At 39.4% G+C, this 21,587-nt stretch overlaps 1 protein-coding gene across 1 annotated transcript; it reads right to left on the bottom strand.

Moving 5' to 3' along the window:
- Positions 1-14,135: 14,135 nt before the first annotated feature.
- On the bottom strand, positions 14,136-15,740 carry LOC124873891 (junctional adhesion molecule-like). The gene is made up of 3 exons (XM_047374919.1): positions 15,521-15,740; positions 14,647-14,967; positions 14,136-14,309 (listed from the first exon to the last, which is right to left on the bottom strand). The coding sequence occupies exons 1-3, from the start codon at positions 15,738-15,740 to the stop codon at positions 14,215-14,217; spliced, it is 636 nt and encodes a 211-aa protein (XP_047230875.1). The 3' UTR covers positions 14,136-14,214.
- Positions 15,741-21,587: the final 5,847 nt, after the last annotated feature.

Here is a 21,587-nt window from a genome sequence, read left to right as displayed (position 1 = left end):
CCGTCAATAAGTTTCCGAACCAAACAATCGTGGAAAATAAAAATAAATAAATGCCTTGTCTTGTGACCAATTGAAACAAAAACAACAGTAAATCATGCTACTAGATTACATCAATGAGGCACACTCAGTTTTGTTCCATTTTAAGTTTTTTTTTTTTTTTTTTTACATTTTTTAGGATTATTTTTAGTTCAAAATTAGCATTTTTCTTCAATAACTTCCAGGTCATGGGACCAATTAACACAAAATCTGTCTGAAATTGTTCTACTAGTCTGGATAGATGAGGCACACCCTTTTTTATTCCATTTTAAGCATTTTAAAAAATTTTTAGGATTATGTTTAGTTCAAAATTAGCATTTTTCTTCAATAGCTTCCAGGTCATGTGACCCACTGACACAAAATCTGTCTGAAATTGTTCTACTAGTCTGGATAGATGAGGCACACCCTTTTTTATTCAATTTTAAGCATTTTTACATTTTTTAGGATTATCTTTAGTTCAAAATTAGCATTTTTCTTCAATAGCTTCCAGGTCATGTGACCCACTGACACAAAATCTGTCTGAAATTGTTTTACTAGACTGGATAGATGAGACACACCCTTTTTTTAGTCCATTTCAAGCATTTTTATAATTTTTTAGGAATTTTTTGGGTCAAAAATTAGCATTTTTCTTCAATAGCTTCCAGGTCATGTGACCCACTGACACAAAATCTGTCTGAAATTGTTCTACTAGACTGGATAGATGAGGCACACCATTTGTTTTTCCATTTTAAGTCTTTTTAAATTTTTTAGGATTATGTTTAGTTCAAAATTAGCATTTTTCTTCAATAGCTTCCAGGTCATGTGACCCACTGACACAAAATCTGTCTGAAATTGTTTTACTAGACTGGATAGATGAGACACACCCTTTTTTTAGTCCATTTCAAGCATTTTTATAATTTTTTAGGAATTTTTGGGTCAAAAATTAGCATTTTTCTTCAATAACTTCCAGGTCACGTGACCAATTCACACAAAATCTGTCTGGAATTGTTTTACTAGTCTGGATAGATGAGGCACATCCTTTTTTATTCCATTTTAAGCATTTTTTAGGATTATTTTTAGTTCAAAATTAGCATTTTTCTTCAATAGCTTCCAGGTCATGTGACCCACTGACACAAAATCTGTCTGAAATTGTTCTACTAGTCTGGATAGATGAGGCACATCCTTTTTTATTCCATTTTAAGCATTTTTTAGGATTATTTTTAGTTCAAAATTAGCATTTTTCTTCAATAGCTTCCAGGTCATGTGACCCACTGACACAAAATCCATCTGAAATTGTTTTACTAGACTGGATAGATGAGGCACACCATTTGCTTTTCCATTAAGTCTTTTTACATTTTTTAGGATTATTTTTAGTTCAAAATTAGCATTTTTCTTCAATAGCTTCCAGGTCATGTGACCAATTCACACAAAATCTGTCTGAAATTGTTCTACTAGTCTGGATAGATGAGGCACATCCTTTTTTATTCCATTTTAAGCATTTTAATAATTTTTAGGATTATTTTTAGTTCAAAATTAGCATTTTTCTTCAATAGCTTCTAGGTCATGAGACCAATTCACACAAAATCTGTCTGAAATTGTTCTACTAGTCTGGACAGATGAGGCACACCCTTTTTTATTCCATTTTAAGCATTTTAATAATTTTTAGGATTATGTTTAGTTCAAAATTAGCATTTTTCTTCAATAGCTTCCAGGTCATGAGACCAATTCACACAAAATCTGTCTGAAATTGTTCTACTAGTCTGGATAGATGAGGCACATCCTTTTTTATTCCATTTTAAGCATTTTAATAATTTTTAGGATTATTTTTAGTTCAAAATTAGCATTTTTCTTCAATAGCTTCCAGGTCATGTGACCCACTGACACAAAATCCATCTGAAATTGTTTTACTAGACTGGATAGATGAGACACACTCTTTTTTTATTCCATTTCAAGAATTTTTATAATTTTTTAGGAATTTTTTGGGTCAAAAATTAGCATTTTTCTTCAATAGCTTCCAGGTCATGTGACCTACTGACACAAAATCCATCTGAAATTGTTTTACTAGACTGGATAGATGAGACACACTCTTTTTTTATTCCATTTCAAGAATTTTTATAATTTTTTAGGAATTTTTTGGGTCAAAAATTAGCATTTTTCTTCAATAGCTTCCAGGTCATGTGACCTACTGACACAAAATCCATCTGAAATTGTTTTACTAGACTGGATAGATGAGGCACACCCTTTTCTATTCCATTTTAAGCATTTTTACATTTTTTAGGATTATTTTTAGTTCCAAATTAGCATTTTTCTTCAATAGCTTCCAGGGACTTGTTGCTGAAAAGTAAATATAAGGAAAAAAAAGTAAAAATGAGGAATGTCATGCCTTCAGTGGTTTAGATGTTGTCCTGGGTTTTGTTGTGACCTATTAGATTAGTTTTCTTGGAGTACTTATCATTTTTCTTCTAGCACCGGATAAATTCCTTACCTCAGAGGACTTAAAGAGCTAATTACCTATATTAAATAGATTGGATTAGAACCAGCTCTTACCAGTAAACTCCCAAGGATTATTAGTCATTTGATTTGTTTTTCTGTGTTTTATTTTCTGTATCATTGTAATGCTTTTCCTCATGTCCACGCTTTGAGTGCCTGGTTGCTGAAAAGTGAAAAGTAAAAAAACTTGACTATTTGTGGTAGGCAGGTTACTCCTGGAAAGGTTCCTTGTTGTTCCACATTGTCTCGTTTTATGGAGGATGGCTCTCACGGTGGTTATCTGGATTCCCAAACCTTTTGAAATGTCTGTAACCCTTTCCAGGCGCATAGATTTTAATGACTTTGTTATGAACCAGGATGAATGTGGTATTCATATTCTAGGAGTATGCTCTTTTCACAACGTTCCATTGGAAACAGGTTTTTCTACCAGCATTATGAAGCAGTGAGTAACATTCAAGGGAAGGAACAACAAGGCTGGGAGACAGGAACATAGCACAGATTTCTGCCATGGCAACCATGGGAGCCAGCAGCCAGACCATAAAGGCAATATTGGCTTTTATTTTTTTCCTAAACATAAAGTTTCTCAGATAATGAAATGCATCGTTTCACAGAGGTTGTTGCTATTTATGTTTGGTTAAAATCAAACATCTGACATCCGAAGGTTTCATTATCAAATTAAAACAATCAACGATATGTTTTCAGAAAACCGTAGTAGGACTTAGTGTCATGATTTGTGATGGGCCATGTTGTTCAGCTTAGCACAACTGTCTGATCATTTCACTCACCTGTTTCGCCAGTATTTCTACCCGTTTCTCCTCCGATGCCAGAACATTTCTTTGCCTTGCTGCAGTGTTCATGATCAACTTATTGTGTATGACCCACTTTCCGATGCTACATCTATGATTCTTGCTAAACACTTGTTGGACCAAGCCTGCCATGTATGCTCTTTTGCCTGCCTGTTCGTACCTCCTCATCTTGCCTCATGTCTTCTAGTAGACTTATTCTCTGCCTCCTCTGTGTATGAACCTATTCTGAAGACCGTTGCAGTTGAAAACATTACAAATTGGGGACAAACTGTACCTGCTTTTTCCAGGTCTTTCTTAGGCTTTCTGTGAGTGCTCCTTGGCTCTTGGACAACTTGTTTGATTATTCTTTTGACTCCTTTGTCAGAATTCAGTTTTATTTATATAGCGCCAATTCACAACACATGTTATCTTAAGGCACTTTACAAAGTCAATTCAATCAAATCATACAGATTTCATGTCAGGTACATATATTTCAATTAATCCTGACTTTCAAACAGTGCAGTCAATTCAGTTATTTATTTAAATTGGTTAAAAAAAATCTATCTAAGGAAACCTAACAGATTGCATCCAGTCAGTGACTTGTAGCATTCACTCCTCCTGGATGAGCATGTAGAGACAGTAGACAGTCACTGGCGTTGACTTTGCAGCAATCCCTCATACTGAGCATGCATGTAGCGACAGTGGAGAGGACAAACTCCCTTTTAACAGGAAGAAACCTCCAGCAGAACCAGTGTGAGCGGGCATCTGCCACGACCAATATCTGGTGTGAATTATATGTCATTGTTTTTAAAATGTATATTTAAACTGAGAAAAAGTTGACATGTTCATTGCTTATTATACCTGCTTTAAAACCTGAAAATTCCACATAGAAACTAGTTAAAAAGATGAATTATGCGGCACACTGTAAACAATCGTAGACAAGCGAGATGGAGACAAAAAAAGACTAAAATGGTTTCAGTATATGGTTGTTGAGAATAATTGAACAGATCATGACATAAATCAATAGACATAAGAAGCAACAATGCAAAATAAAAGGATAAGAAATGGTAATTAAATCAAAGAATTTAATGTAACCAAAGTACCTAAATATATCTTTATTAAAAAGTCACTCAGTCCAGGCTGAAGTCAAAAAACTTTCTAAAATGCATGATGTGTTTTTGTGTTTTTCCTGCAGATGTTAAGCAGATGCTGATGGTTAAAGAAGCAGCTCCTGTAAAGCACAGACCTTGTGCTGGCCTACATGACCCAAAGCCCCACCACATAAAGAAGGAACAGGAGGAGGTCTACACCAGTCTGGGGGGAGAGCAGCTCAATGGGAAGGAGGAGATTGATGCCATCAGGTTTCCAGTCACTGCTACTCCCATAAACAGTGAGGATGATGAACAGTCCCCTCTGCTCTCACAGCTTTATCAAGACCAAATTAAAGGCAGAGTGCTTCCAGAAGACATCGATGGAGGAGAAGAATCCATCAGGATACAAGATCATGGAGATGGTTCCATTTCCTCAGAAACTGAAGACACTGAGAAGGATGAAAAGGCCGATGATGGAAACATTAACAAACCTTTTAGCTTCCCTGAGTTTGCTGAACAATTTGTTCACCATGGCTTTCTTCAGAAAGACATGATAAATTCAGAAATAGGATCTTTAAGCTCGCTGGATAGGAAGAACTGTTTCACAGAGAAGAAAAATTTGGAATCGCCAAAGAAAGTCCAGACAGGAGTGAAGTTTAGCTGTGAAGACTGTGGTAAAACCTTTATTGGAAAATGCACTTTAAACAGACACATGAGCATCCACACTGGTCAGAAACCTTTCTGTTGTGATCTATGTGGACAAAGATTTAGCCGAAAAGGAAGTTTAAACACACACATGAGAATTCACACTGGACAGAAACTTTTCTGTTGTGATCTATGTGGACAAAGATTTAGCCGAAAAGGAAGTTTAAACACACACATGAGCATCCACACTGGACAGAAACCTTTCTGTTGTGATCAATGTGGACAAAGATTTTGCCAAAAAGAAAATTTAAACAGACACATGAGCATCCACACTGGACAGAAACCTTTCTGTTGTGATCTATGTGGACAAAGATTTAGCCATAAATCAAGTTTAAACACACACATGAGAATTCACACTGGACAGAAACCTTTCTGTTGTGATCTATGTGGACAAAGATTTAGCCGAAAAGGAAGTTTAAACACACACATGAGCATCCACACTGGACAGAAACCTTTCTGTTGTGATCTATGTAGACAAAGATTTAGCAGAAAAGGAAGTTTAAACAAACACATGAGCATCCACACTGGTCAGAAACCTTTCTGTTGTGATCTATGTGGACAAAGATTTTGCCAAAAAGGAAATTTAAACACACACATGAGCATCCACACTGGTCAGAAACCTTTCTGTTGTGATCTATGTGGACAAAGATTTAGCCAAAAAGGACATTTAAACACACACATGAGCATCCACACTGGACAGAAACCTTTCTGTTGTGATCTATGTGGACAAAGATTTAGCCGTAAATCAAGTTTAAACACACACATGAGCATCCACACTGAACAGAACCCTTTCTGTTGTGATCTATGTGGACAAAGATTTAGCCAAAAAGGACATTTAAACACACACATGAGCATCCACACTGGACAGAAACCTTTCTGTTGTGATCTATGTGGACACAGATTTAGCCGAAAAGAAAATTTAAACAGACACATGAGCATCCACACTGGTCAGAAACCTTTCTGTTGTGATCTATGTGGACAAAGATTTAGCCAAAAAGGACATTTAAACACACACATGAGAATCCACACTGGACAGAAACCTTTTTGTTGTGATCTATGTGGACAAAGATTTAGCCAAAAAGGACATTTAAACACACACATGAGAATTCACACTGGACAGAAACCTTTCTGTTGTGATCTATGTGGACAAAGATTTAGCCATAAATCAAGTTTAAGCACACATGAGAATTCACACTGAACAGGACCCTTTCTGTTGTGATCTATGTGGACAAAGATTTACTGAAAAAGGAGGTTTAAACAGACATGAGAATCCACACTAGAGAGGAAAATGGCTAAGGTTTTAAGGCTCAAACAGATTACGGTCAGCGGCTACAACTCCTGCATTCAGCACCGTTAACACGCCTGCTAATGGATGCAATTTGTGCATTAAATTTGTGCCTTATTAAGGAAACTAAAACTGCGTAGTTAAGGGTTTTCATGTTGAAGAAATGTTTGAAACATCTGAGATGTTACAATACAAACGGCTGGATGTTGTTTTGATATATTCAATAAAGTTTATATATTGAGAAATACATACACTACCGGTCAAAAGTTTTAGACACACTTTCTCACTTAATGGGTCTCTTTATTTTCATGACGATTTACATTGTAGATTCTCACTAAAGGCAACAAAACTTTGAAGGAACACATAAAGAGCGATGTAAACAAAAAATGTGAAAGAACTCTTTTTAAATTACAGCTTTATTTTACATTTACAGCTTCTATAAAAGCTATAATTTTTATTTTCATCAATGTTTTTTCCTGTGATATCAGGATGTCCACAAAATGCAGTTAAAAGCCTTCAGCTGATTCAAAATGATGCAGCAAGAGTTCTGATGAAAATTAAAAAGAGAGATCATATTTCTCCTATTTTAGCTTCCCTTCATTGACTCCCTGTTAAATCCAGAATAGAATATAAAATTCTCCTCCTCACATATAAAGCCCTTAATGATCTAGCTCCATCATACATCAGAGATCTGATTGTTCCATATGTTCCTAACAGAGCACTTCATTGTCAGACTGCAGGTTTACTGGTGGTTCCTAGAGTCTCCAGAAGTAGAATGGGAGGCAGATCCTTTAGTTATCAGGCTCCTCTCCTGTGGAACCAGCTCCCAGCTTTAGTCCGTGAGGCAGACACCCTGTCTACTTTTAAGGCTAGGCTTAAAACTTTCCTTTTTGATAAAGCTTATAGTTAGAGTGGCTTAGTTTATCACGGAGGGAGCCTTCCTCCCTCCCTGTTGGTTGGTGTAAACCTGGAGTCAGGTTTAGCCTAAACCGGCTCAGTTATGATTGAGGTGCAAACACACCCTCCATTTCTGCTACCTGTATGACCCCTTCTCTTTTCCAGTGGTTATAATCAGTCTGACAGAGAGAGGTATCCCAATCCTTGTGGTTTTTAGTATAACAATGACCATCAATGGGACCCTTTGTGGGGTGCCTTGAGACGACATTGTTGAAAATAAGCACCGTTTAACTCAATAATCTGAACTGAAACTATCTGTGTAGTTATACTGCTATAGGATTAGGCTGCTGGAGGACATAATGACCACTTTCACACTCTTCGCTACATTCTCACACTACTCTCCAATTTTGCATTTTTAGGCCCGAGCAGGAAAACTGCAAGGGCCTATTGTAATCGCAAGAATTCTAATTCTTTGTTTTTTCTGTTGCGTCTTTGCGGGGCAATTTGGAAACTTTGCCATGCACCAAAACGCGTAAGATTTTACCCAAAATTGTCCCCCGTGTGAAATTCTTGTTCCATAATGTCGTCAGTGGGCGTGGCCAAACCACTTAGCCCAGCCCCCAAACGTGAGATAGGCTGAATTGTAATGCGTAGAGATCTGAAATTTGGCACACTGTTAGAGCTCCTCAAACCAAGAAAAAAAGTATCTTGGGGGTATGCCCTAAAACGCACAGGAAGACGGCCATTTTGGGTCAAAGGCCAATTTTTTGCCGTTTATCACTTTTACTCTAACTTTAACAAACTCCTCCTAGGGATTTTGAGCTATCTGCTTCATATTTGGTCAATATGCAGTTAAGGCATGGGGGATTAAAAGTTATCAAAATTGAGAGTTATCGGCCATGTTTAGGGAGCGTAGCCAGGGCACGAAGTTGGCGTTCGCGCCGAAAGTGAAAAATTGCAATAACTTTTCCGAAGAAACGGCAAATCACACCAAAGATGGCATGAAGGATGACCTTCAGGTTCCCAACAATCCTATGGGGTCATATGCTGACATCATCAAAGCCACGCCCCCTGAGAACAGGAAGTCACTTTTTTTTACTGGGAAAGGTCGCTACCTGGCTGTCTACACTCAATCAGCTTGAAACTGTGCCAGGTGACTGATAACTAGTGGGTCTAACTTCGTTTGAAGCACAGTGACTTTTCTATAAAAGGCATGGCCCTGGTGGCGCGGCGAAGTTGGACGTTACGCCATGACCATACGTTTGGATTTAATTTCCACATACATCATCTGATCTGCACCAAATTCAATGTGATTGATTCTAGTCCAGTCCCCAACAAAGATCTGATGACATATTTGGTGGGCGCGGCCTAATTCGTGAACATAAAAAAATTATGTAATGTATTTCCACCTAATAATAATACGCTAATTTAGCAAGAAATTGTTTTATTAAGTGACATAAATGTAAGTATGCTGGTTCAACATAAGGTGTTGGTGTTATTATTACTCAATCACAAGGGGTAAGTCCAACATAATAATCTTTTGTTGGGTGAACATACAAAATTTATGGAAAGTATTTCCACCCAATTATAATACGCTTATTTAGCAAGTGACAGTTTTGTTGAGTGAAATTAATGTAAACATGCTGAATCAACATAATGTGTCGGCGTCACTGTTACTTAATTACAAGATCTAAATCCAACATCAGTTTTAAAGGTTAGTTCAACATATTCACCCATGTTTGATTTAAGTGTGGATGACCCAATTTAATGGGGTAGCTGCAACTATATTTTAAAATGATACAAAACAACTAATTAATTGTGCTGATCAGACAAGACTTATGTGTGTTTGAAAATCACAAATACTTTAGTTGTGAGTCGTTTCATTCATATGAAAATCAATAGTAATAATTCAATAAGTCAATTCTGACATCAATATTTGTTTTAAACAATGTAAAAATTTGTCATCCTAGTTTATGACAGTTGATATCAAGTTAGGAAAAAAACACCTTAAAGCAAACAGGATTTCTTGAGATTGAACTTTATTGCCCATGAAGAGGCAAACATAGAAAAACATCTGACTCTACAAAAAATTTAAATACAATAAAAATAAAAGTGCATTCTTGTGCATCAATGAATTTGAAATAAAAAAATAAATAATAAAATTCTCAAAATGAATCTGTATACTACAGAGCCCTCTATTTATGGCGTAAATCTGTTTCATCTGATTTTGAATTAAAAATGAAGTAGAATTGTTACCAGTGAATATTAATGCATTGAAATTGTGTACCTGAATTGCTTTTACCCTGAATTTACTGCAGTAATAGTGACACTGTGCTGGTCCGTTGTGGTGAAGAGAGAGCTGAGCCAAAAAGCGAAGCTCTTGATTTACCAGTCGGTCTACGTTCCTACCCTCACCTTTGGCCATGAACTTTGGGTCATGACCGAAAGAACGAGATCCCGGATACAAGCGGCTGAAATGAGCTTCTTCCGTAGGGTGGCCGGGTACTCCCTTAGAGATAGGGTGAGGAGCTTGGTCATTCGGGATGGGCTCGGAGTAGAGCCGCTGCTCCTCGACATCAAGAGGAGCCAGTTGAGGTGGCTCGGGCATCTATACCGGATGCCTCCTGGACGCCTTCCTCGGGAGGTGTTCCAGGCACATCCCACCGGGAGGAGGCCCAGGGGACGGCCCAGGACACGCTGGAGGGACTATGTCTCTCGGCTGGCCTAGGAACGCCTTGGGCTCCCCCAGGAGGAGCTGGAGGAGGTGTCTGGGGAGAGGGATGTCTGGGCGTCTCTGCTGTGTCTGCTGCCCCCGCGACCCGGTCCTGGATAAAGCGGAAGATGACGACTACAAGTACCTCAAAGTTGGATCAGTCTGTAGTGTGTTTTTCCACTTAAATTTTGTGTGTGACTCTAAATCCAGGCCTCCATTGGTTAATAAATTTGATTTCCATTGATGATTTTTGTGTGATTTTGTTGTCAGCACATTCAACTTTGTACAGAACAAAGTATTCAATGAGAATATTTCATTCATTCAGATCTAGGATGTGTTATTTGAGTGTTCCCTTTATTTTTTTGAGTAGTGTATTTTTTATTTTTTAAAGGCTTCCTTACACAGTGAATTGTGATCAAACTGGGCATTACTGTCCCCATTATTACTTATCCAGTGAACTTAAGCTATATGTCAGATATAGTCTAAGACAATGTACAGTAGAAATATGAAAATATTGACAAGGAAACAAAATTTTACCCAGGCGATTACCTCCCTGGTAAGGCCTACGCCATGGTATTGGAGAGGAGAGTCCGGCCAATACTCGAACCTTGGCTTCAGGAGGAGCAGTGTGGTTTTCGTCACGGCCGTAGAACACTGGACCAGCTCTATACCCTCTACAGGGTACTCGAGGGTTCATGGGAGTTTGCCCAACCGGTCCACATGTGTTTTGTGGACCTGGAGAAAGCATTCAACTGTGTCCCTCGTGGTGCCCTGTGGGGGGTGCTCCAGGAGTATGGAATCGGAGGCCCTTTATTAGGGGCCATCCGGTCCCTGTACGAGCGGAGCAGGAGTTTGGTTCGCATTGCCGGCACTAAGTCGGACCTGTTCCCGGTGCATTTTGGACTCCGGCAGGGCTGCCCTTTGTCACCGGTCCTGTTCATAACTTTCATGGACAGGATTTCTAGACGCAGCCAAGGGCCGGAGGGGGTCTGGTTTGGGGACCAGAGGATTTTGTCTCTTCTTTTTGCAGATGACGAGGTCCTGCAGGCCCCCTCTAGCCAAGACCTACAGCATGCGCTGGGCCGGTTCGCAGCCGAGTGTGAAGCGGCTGCGATGAAGATCAGCTCCTCCAAGTCAGAGTCCATGGTTCTCGACCGGAAAAGGGTGTCTTGTCCTCTTCAGGTTGGAGGGGAGTTCCTGCCTCAAGTGGAGGAGTTCAAGTATCTCGGGGTCATAATTAATCACAAATTAATCGCACATCTTTATCTGCTCCAAACATACCTTACAGTGGAATTTTTCCAAATCAACAATACTCCATTAATTTGAGCGTGGACACATGCTCTTTTTAATTCCTACTATTAAATTAAAGTTTAAAGTTAAATTATAGATTAAGCAACACGGTGGATGAAGTTGTGACCACCAGTCAAAATGTATTTAAATAAACCAAATAATATCACATTGAAAACAAAAAATAGATGTCAACAAATTAAACCATATTCCTGACTTTAAAATACAGAGTGAGGTTGTTTCAGAGATTTGTGGAAACAAGAAGATTCGAGTGATTCTATAAAACATTTCAGATAATGAAGAGGAAAAAAATCACAGGGTTGTTTCGCTTGAAATTCTATGTTTCAATAGTATCTACTCATAGATTGTGCTAAATTCATTCATTGGCATGCTTACGCTCTGTTTTTTTTTTAGATATTTAAATGAAAACAAACATCTACATCATTTTGTTAACCCTGTTACCGACAAAACTGATAGGTGTGTGTGTGTGTGTGTGTGTGTTTAACCGGACTAGCTAATGCTAATATGACGCTAAGCACACGTGGAATATATTGCACAACAAAAAGACTCGGTGACGAAATTAATCGTTCAAAATCATAGAGCGGACAATAAAAAGTTATGGGAAATTTCTGTGCAGTTACTTATTTTTTAAGTCGATGGACGGTAAATTAAATGACTTACCTTACCGCCATCCCCAACTTGTCCGTCTTCCCGCGTCTTTGTGTGTTGCTCTTCCTTCTTCTGCACCTTTCGGAAGTAAAGTTTGTAAATGCACTCCCTGCTCGCACACTACTGCCACCTTGTGTTCTGGAGTTCTACACGCCATTTGATACCTTACCCAAAAAGCATTAGGTTCTGTCAGCATAACTGAATTTAGTAAATTATTCCACATCATGCTAAAATAACATTACTTAATGATGTTCAACCACAAAACATGATTACATATGGTTGAAGCAACATGTTACACTTAGATTAATTTAGCAAACACCCAATCTGGCTTTTTTGAGTGTATCTTCTCAGGACCTACAAAAAAGTCTCTTGGAGCATTGGTCCAAACCCAACAGGAAGTCGGCCATTTTGGATTGAAGTTGCTATTTTGACACGGTTTTGGGCGTTTCTAGCCCGCATATCTGAGCGAACTCCTCCTACAGCTTTTGACTTAAAGACTTGAAAATCACTCAGTATACTCTTAAGGCATTGGGGATCAAACGGTATCAAAAGCTTTTTGATACATGAAACGTGTGGGCGTGGGCGAGAATAAGTGAAGATCAGAGATTCATGAGGAGAAATGATCCAACTGTAATAATTATTCAGGCTTCAGGGCAGAAAAAGGAAATTTTAACCAGAAATCTGGAGCAACAATGATTTACTTGAAGGTCATCAATGAAACCAAAGTAAGAACATCTCAGCACTGCTGATGACCTCCATACTATTCCAGGACTAACAGCAGCTGTTGGACCTTCATCCCTGCTGAGATGCTGAGGAAGATGAAGTAAAGAGCTGTGATGAAGATCTGCTGAGGTTCTCCTGAGGTCCATGGTGGAGAACACCTCAGACCCTGAAGACATGTGGTCCTACTCTAGACTGACCTTCACTTCAAACCAACATGAGCTCCTCTGAGGAGGTTCTTCAGGGTCTCAGATCAAACACTGAACTGATGAACCAGGCTTTGGTTCTGGATGGTTCTGGACCTCCATCAAACAGTCCTCGTCCCAGATGACTCTAACAATCATGAAGGAGAACTTGATGGAAATCCTGGAGATGATCTGGTTCTGATCAGAGTAAAACCAGTTTGTTGGATAAATTCTGACCTAAGAGGAGGAGCTGCATCATCTGGCTCCAGTTGGTGTTGTTCTGAAGTCCATCTGGAAGCAAAGCTCCTCCTAAAATCACCAGAACTAATAAAGTCGGGTTTCATAGAAGGAGGAACTTTCCAGATGATATATTTGCTCTAGTTTGAAATATGTGATAAAAAGTAAAGAAAATGAAGGAAAAGTTCTTCAAGAACCCGACTGAGAAGAGACGATTTGAGTCTCGTTAGTTGGAGATGATTGAACCACAAAGCAGACGGATGTTTTCTGGACCTCCTAGAAGACACTATGTCTGAGCTGCAGGACAGAAGTAATGTTCTCTGTTCACAACGTTGGAAGCAAATACTCTGATTTCTTCGTCATCCATGTTGTTAGATCATCACTAGACGTTGTTTCATCGTCACAATGTTCATGTTCAGCATCTAAATTGGACACTTTATTAGGAACAGTGTTCAGAAGACCTGCCAGAAACAATCAACAAACATCAGCAGCTATTAAATCTGAGTTATTTTTATGGTTTGAAGGAAATCTGCTTTAATCTGCTGTAAAAACCAGTTTATCAACTGCATGAAAGTGGGAATGGTTGAATAATTAAAATGGTTCAAAGTTCATTCTGCAGATTCAGTGTCGAGTTTAAAACTCAGAAAGACACAAACTACGTCTCCATGATGAAGATTTAATGAAGCTTTGGTTGCAGGAGACCTCCTCTCCATTCAGCCTGCTGCTCCTGATGAAGAGCACCAGACCTCCTGGAGAGAAGGTCTCGTTTCATACAGAGCAAACATGTCAGTGCAATAGATACATGTGACAACTTTACAATGATTGGATATATAGAAGAGAGGAGGAAGAGCAGCAGAGTGAAGAGGAACTTAGAAAAATACTGAAACATCCAGGTTGACTCCACAGAAATCCTGGAGATACAATCTGCTTCTCACACAGTAACAGAGCTCCGTAGAAGATCAAATATGGATCAGAACATTCACAGGACATATACATATACAATCAATACTGATCAATACAGAGTCTGCAGACTGGATCAAGGTTCCTCTGATGATCCATCAGAACCTTCACTGAGATCTTCTCTCTGATCCGAAGTCAGATTGGATCAGTAATCAAAGATGGATCAACAAACCGATCAGACTGATTGTTCAGCCATCAGAGGAGTGAGATCAGTGGAGCTGGTTCTGGTCCTGATGTCCTCTGGTTGGTTCTGGACCTGAACTATTGCTGCTGAGGAGACAGAAGACAGTCAGTCAGAAGACAGATGGACAGAAGATAGATGGACAGAAGACAGATGGTCAGAAGATAGATGGACAGAAGACAGATGGACAGAAGATAGATGGACAGAAGACAGATGGACAGAAGACAGATGGACAGAAGATAGATGGACAGAAGACAGATGGACCGGAAACAGATGGACAGAAGATAGATGGACAGAAGACAGATGGACAGAAGACAGATGGACAGAAGATAGATGGACAGAAGACAGATGGACCGGAAACAGATGGACAGAAGATAGATGGACAGAAGATAGATGGACAAAAGACAGGTGGACCAAGAGACAAACCTTTGATTTTCAGCTGAACTGTTTTCCGTCTCCAGATGTTCTCGCTGGAGACTACACATCTGTACACTCCACTGTCTCTCTCTGTGGGACGTTTCAGAGTCAGACTGAGGTCTCCAGTTCTCAGCAGGTCTTCATTCATCTTTGTTCTGTTTCTGTAGAACTGGTCCTGTTTTTCAGGCTTGTCAGAACCGTTCTTATACACATGGACCTTCCTGTCTCTGATGTCCCTCCACACCACTCTAGGATCTCCTGGCAGCTCAGGTGTTGTTGTGAACGGCAGCAGGACAGACTCCGCCCCCTCCTCCACCTCCACCTGACAGACTGAGAGAACAACAAAAGAGGAAGATGAGCTGTAGAGACAGCAGCAGCAGCTCTTCATCACTTTATTGACTGATTGTGTAGAAAGCTGAAGGCCAGAAGAAGATGAGAGCAGAAGGTTACAGAAAGGTGCTGCAGATAATCAGAGTCCGGATGCTGTTGAGATGTTTAATCCATGTGCTGCTGCACGGCAGTGTGCAGCAGCTTCAGGGCAGTGTGCAGCTGCTTCATGACACACACACCTTCATCACATCACAGCCTCCTTGTTCCTGCAGCAGCAGCAGGATCTACTCAGATCATCTCTACATCTCGACGCTGTATTGGCCGCAAAAGGAGGCCCTACACCATACTAATAAATTATTGTGGTCTAAAACCAGGTGTTTCAGTTTCATTGTCCAACCCCTGTACTTTTGCATTTATAATGTACATTTTTTGTGCGCTTCTCTTTACATCACATTTACTTTGACTCTACCACCTTCTAATGAGCCTCTGATCACTATTGATCACAACTAATCAGCTGATTGGAAAAATACAACATCAGTTTTAAACCACTGACCTTTGACCCAGAGATCAACTTGTTTCTTCATCAGGATGTTTCCCTCCCTGCCGGAGACGATGCAGGTGTAGATGTTACTGTCTTTATCTGTGGGATGTTTCAGAGTCAGACTGAGGTCTTCAGTTCTCAGCAGGTGTTTATTCATCTTGGTTCTGCATCTGTAGAACTCGTCCTGTTCTTCAGGATGATCAGAACCGTTCTCATACACATGGACCTTCATGTTGTATCCATCCCTCCACTCCACTCTAAAGATATGTTTTTCTGCACTAGTGGCCTTTAATTTTGTATTTTTTGACAGTAGGTAGACAGGAAAGGGGTAGAGTAAATTCCACTGGGTCCAGGAATCGAACCCAGGACAGCCGCTTCGAGGACTATAGCCTCTGCATATGGTGGCGTGCTTCACCCCTACACCATCAGTGCCATGCTCCCTCCACTCCACTGTAGCATCTTCAGGCAGGTGAACCGTGGTTCTGCAGGGCAGCAGGACAGACTCCACCCCTAAATCCACCTCCACCTGTTGGACTGAGAGAACAACAAAGGACAAGATGAGTTGGACAGACAGCAGATTAGCATAGTGTGCTGCCGGTGTTACGTCGGTCTGCATTTCTCTTGCCCTTACCTCAGCGTAACTTATGTTGCCTAGCAACCATGTTAGCATGAAGTGCAGAGCTGTGAAACCGAACAAATATTTAATACCGCTGTCTCTACTGTAAATGACTACATGGTTTTTATTTAACCTTTTACATATTGCTGATGGCTTATAATGCTGTTTTGTTTTAAAATGTTATTGTTTTATGACCTTGTTCATTATTCAGTCATTTAAAATGTTGAAAATATTATTTGTATTCATAGATATAAAAATCTAACACTAGATAAAACACATTGATGACAAATACCATTTCTTTAATTTATTTGTAAAGCTTTCAACAACTTAAACACTAACATATTAACTTAAGGAACAAAGTTTAAATCAGTTTATTTGCAGAGCATAATAAGAATTATTATAATAAATAAACCAAAAATATTAATATTAGATTTCATCTGACTGAATTATATCTGTTTAACTTCCACCCATTGGGGAAACCCAGCGGGATTATGAAAACAATGTGCCGGGAGTCAACTGTTCTCTGGGGGTTTAGCGCACCTCAACCACCCGGTCAGCTGACAGCTGGCGAGGCGAGCGGCTGCTGGGGCAGCGGAGGAACACATCGGTGCATTTGTGTAATTAAGCAATATCTTGATAAACTGATCAGATATTTTAAGTTTACACAACTACATTGTTAGGTATTATTTAGTCAACTCACAGGCAAGAACGATACAGTCAATTTACTTGCAAGGGTAGCTCTGCAGTACAGACTACGAAGTATTAGCCCCCTCTCTCTTTATTTATACATGCTGGGTCACACACAGTTCAAACAACATTCAAGGTGGGTGTGTGTGTGGGTGCGTGTGTGTGTGTGTATGTGGGGTCAGAAAGGTTAGGGTTCATTTGTCTTGATTATAAACAAACAGAGGAAGTGGGAAGTGGGGACCTGGTACAAATAGCCCCCAGATGCTGCTAATAAAAGCATAAAAGTATAAAAACATAAAAGCATAACTCACTCTTGTCCCCGTCTCCCTTCCTGTGACATGAAAGGAAGGAAAAGTACTTAGAGCAGACATGAGTGATAAACAATATAAAAGTTTTAAAAACCCTAACAACATTCTCGTCTAAAAACCTTGTAAAAGTTCAGTTGTTTCACAGAATGCGCAATACAGGTCCTTCTCAAAATATTAGCATATTGTGATAAAGTTCATTATTTTCCATAATGTCACGATAAAAATTTTACATTCATATATTTTAGATTCATTGCACACTAACTGAAATATTTCAGGTCTTTTATTGTCTTAATACGGATGATTTTGGCATACAGCTCATGAAAACCCAAAATTCCTATCTCACAAGATTAGCATATTTCATCCGACCAATAAAAGAAAAGTGTTTTTAATACAAAAAACATCAACCTTCAAATAATCATGTACAGTTATGCACTCAATACTTGGTCGGGAATTCTTTTGCAGAAATGACTGCTTCAATGTGGCGTGGCATGGAGGCAATCAGCCTGTGGCATTGCTGAGGTCTTATGGAGGCCCAGGATGCTTCGATAGCGGCCTTTAGCTCATCCAGAGTGTTGGGTCTTGAGTCTCTCAACGTTCTCTTCACAATATCCCACAGATTCTCTATGGGGTTCAGGTCAGGAGAGTTGGCAGGCCAATTGAGCACAGTGATACCATGGTCAGTAAACCATTTACCAGTGGTTTTGGCACTGTGAGCAGGTGCCAGGTCGTGCTGAAAAATGAAATCTTCATCTCCATAAAGCTTTTCAGCAGATGGAAGCATGAAGTGCTCCAAAATCTCCTGATAGCTAGCTGCATTGACCCTGCCCTTGATAAAACACAGTGGACCAACACCAGCAGCTGACACGGCACCCCAGACCATCACTGACTGTGGGTACTTGACACCGGACTTCTGGCATTTTGGCATTTCCTTCTCCCCAGTCTTCCTCCAGACTCTGGCACCTTGATTTCCAAATGACATGCAGAATTTGCTTTCATCCGAAAAAAGTACTTTGGACCACTGAGCAACAGTCCAGTGCTGCTTCTCTGTAGCCCAGGTCAGGCGCTTCTGCCGCTGTTTCTGGTTCAAAAGTGGCTTGACCTGGGGAATGCGGCACCTGTAGCCCATTTCCTGCACACGCCTGTGCACGGTGGCTCTGGATGTTTCTACTCCAGACTCAGTCCACTGCTTCCGCAGGTCCCCCAAGGTCTGGAATCGGCCCTTCTCCACAATCTTCCTCAGGGTCCGGTCACCTCTTCTCGTTGTGCAGCGTTTTCAGTCACACCTTTTTCTTCCCACAGACTTCCCACTGAGGTGCCTTGATACAGCACTCTGGGAACAGCCTATTCGTTCAGAAATGTCTTTCTATGTCTTACCCTCTTGCTTGAGGGTGTCAATAGTGGCCTTCTGGACAGCAGTCAGGTCGGCAGTCTTACCCATGATTGGGGTTTTGAGTGATGAACCAGGCTGGGAGTTTTAAAGGCCTCAGGAATCTTTTGCAGGTGTTTAGAGTTAACTCGTTGATTCAGATGATTAGGTTCATTTTGTGAAATAGGAATTTTGGGTTTTCATGAGCTGTATGCCAAAATCATCCGTATTAAGACAATAAAAGACCTGAAATATTTCAGTTAGTGTGCAATGAATCTAAAATATATGAATGTTAAATTTTCATCATGACATTATGGAAAATAATGAACTTTATCACAATATGCTAATATTTTTAGAAGGACCTGTATATCCAATTTTATTCACTACTTCCATTTGAACAATCTACTTTCTGACACAATGAATCATGGGATAGGGTGGGACGCGGAGGATACACCGGACCCATCCTTCAAATCTGGGGATAAGAAGGACGCATTTGTTGGAACCTTGGAGATTGGACAGCATTTGTCGCCTCATCCAGGACGTTATCAGCCTACAAATGCATCCTTCAAAGAATGCAGACCTGAATTTGGACACAGCAATAGTGAAGGACATCCGTGAATCAGTAAATCTGGGTTTGATTAATTTCTGGCTTCAAGGACCCGGATGTGTGACACAAAAAAACTGAATTTTGGAACTGAAATTGAATTTCAGACCTGAAATTGAAAGTAATCAAACTGAATTTTTAATACAAAGCAAAGCAATTTCCAAAGCAAATACATTCAGTTTTAAACCATTATATTCAGTTTTTGTTTAGTGAAATAAATTTTCAAACCAACGCGTTTAATTTCAAATTAAAATCAGGGTCGTAGTTTAACACTCCTCTCTGCAGCTTCTATACTGCTACCCAGCCATTACCCTATTAAGACAGTGTCTCGCCCACGGCCAAAATTGAATAGATTAAAAAATAATCTAAAAGGAGGAAATCAGGAAAATCTCATAAAAATAAACATAACTCAGACTAAAAATAAAAATAAAACAATTAAATGTGGCTTACTGAACATAAGATCTCTCTTCAAAGACATTGCTAGTTAGTGACCTGATTTCTGATTTATTTTGCCTCACAGAAACCTGGCTGCAGCAAGAGGATTATGTTACTATAAATGAGTCAACTCCTACTAATTATTTAAATTTTCACATTCCTCGAAATACTGGGCGAGGAGGAGGAGTAGCAACCATCTTTCAGTCCAATTTATTGATTAGTCCCAGACCAATCAATAGCTACAACTCTTTTGAATATTTAATCCTTAGTTTTCCTCATTCAAATATCAAAGCACTAAAACCACTTTTGTTTGTTGTTTTGTACCGTCCACCAGGCTCTTACTCTCAATTTTTAGATCAGTTTTCAGACCTTTTATCTGATTTAGTGTTAAATACAGATAAAGTTATTATAGTGGGGGATTTTAACATTCATGTTGACACTGAAAGTGATAGGCTAAATATAGCGTTTAATGCTATCTTAGACTCAATTGGCTTTGCTCAAAACAAACCTACCCACCTTTGTCTTCATTCTCTGAACCTTGTGCTGACATATGGCATTGAGTGTAAAGACATAACAATATTTCCTCATAACCCTGTCCTGTCTGACCATTTCTTAATAACCTTTGAGTTTAATTTAACCGAGTACTCCACACCTGAAAGAAAATGTCATTAGAGTAGATCATTATCAGACAATGCTGTAACAACCTTTAAATAATCTGTTCCATCTTTAATCTCTTCATTATCACTGAAAAGCAAAGTGGAGGGCAATAATTCTGTTTCTGCCCCTTCACAAATTAATTCTCTTGTTCATAGTGTTACTTCATCATTGCATGATGCATTAGACAATGCAGCTCCCTTGAAAAAGAAGGTAATTATTCATAGGAGACTAGCTCCTTGGTTTGATTTAGATCTAATTACTTTAAAGCACAATGTTAGAAAATTGGAGAGAAAATGGCGCTCTACACACCTAGAGGATTCCTACTTAATCTGGAAAAAAAGCCTACTGTTGTATAAAAAGACACTTCGCCAAGTTAGAACAGTTTATTTCTCATCATTAATAGAAGAGAACAAGAATAATCCTAGGTTTCTCTTTAGTACAGTTGCTAAACTTACACAGAGTCATAGCTCTGTTGAGCCATCCATTCCCTTAGCTCTTAGCAGCCATGACTTTATGGGATTCTTCTTAAATAAAATTGATTCTATTAAAAAGAAGATCTTTGACATACTCCCGAAGATGATTACCGTAAATTCCGGACTACAGAACGCACCTGATTAAAAGCTGCGGGTGTCCCACTTTGTAATATGAGATATTTACACGTGAGCATTTTTAACTTAATCCGTATGGTAATATAAACAAATGCATATTGCAAATACTTTTTTTGGAACAGTGCACAAACATTCCAATATCTCCTAACTGATATACACTGCAGCCTACCAGGTCAAAAGTCGCCTTCTTTATCTTCTTCCTGCGCACTGAAACCATCAAAGTCCTGTTCTTCAGTGTCTGAATTGAACAGCCTCAGGATCTCGTCACTCACTTCAGCCTCTTCGTTGTCGCTCTCACTTGAGCGCATCTGGTCCCCTTAATCACGCAGCAGTCCAGGCATCGAAACCCGTCGGCGATTTTCTATGTTGATAAGGGTGAATAGAAATATCTGATTTACAAACTGGTAAGTGAATTGTGAAAGTGCTCTTGATTTATCGCACAAGTTCATTGGACCTCTTTGAACTACTCATCAATTTGATTGGTCCACTGTTACCAGGCAAAATGTTTTTGGCGGCATGAAAAAAAAACATGCATTAGCCGTACCATTGTATAGACCCTAGTGTTCAAAGTGTGGGAAAAAAGTAGCGGCTTATAGTCCAAAATTTACGGTACTTCATCCTCAGCAAGTGAGACAACATTTAAAATAACTGTAGAACCTGATTTGTGTTTGGACTGTTTTGATCCTGTGGAGCTTCCTGAGTTATCAGAAATATTAGCTTCATCTAAACCTTCAACTTGACTTGCATGTTAGACCCAATCCCAACCAAATTATTTAAGAAAGTGTTCCCTCTGATTAC

The sequence above is a fragment of the Girardinichthys multiradiatus genome, chromosome 9 (assembly GCF_021462225.1).
Source record: "Girardinichthys multiradiatus isolate DD_20200921_A chromosome 9, DD_fGirMul_XY1, whole genome shotgun sequence".
Taxonomy (NCBI): Eukaryota; Metazoa; Chordata; class Actinopteri; order Cyprinodontiformes; family Goodeidae; genus Girardinichthys; species Girardinichthys multiradiatus.
This window is presented reverse-complemented; position numbering and strand designations above follow the sequence as displayed.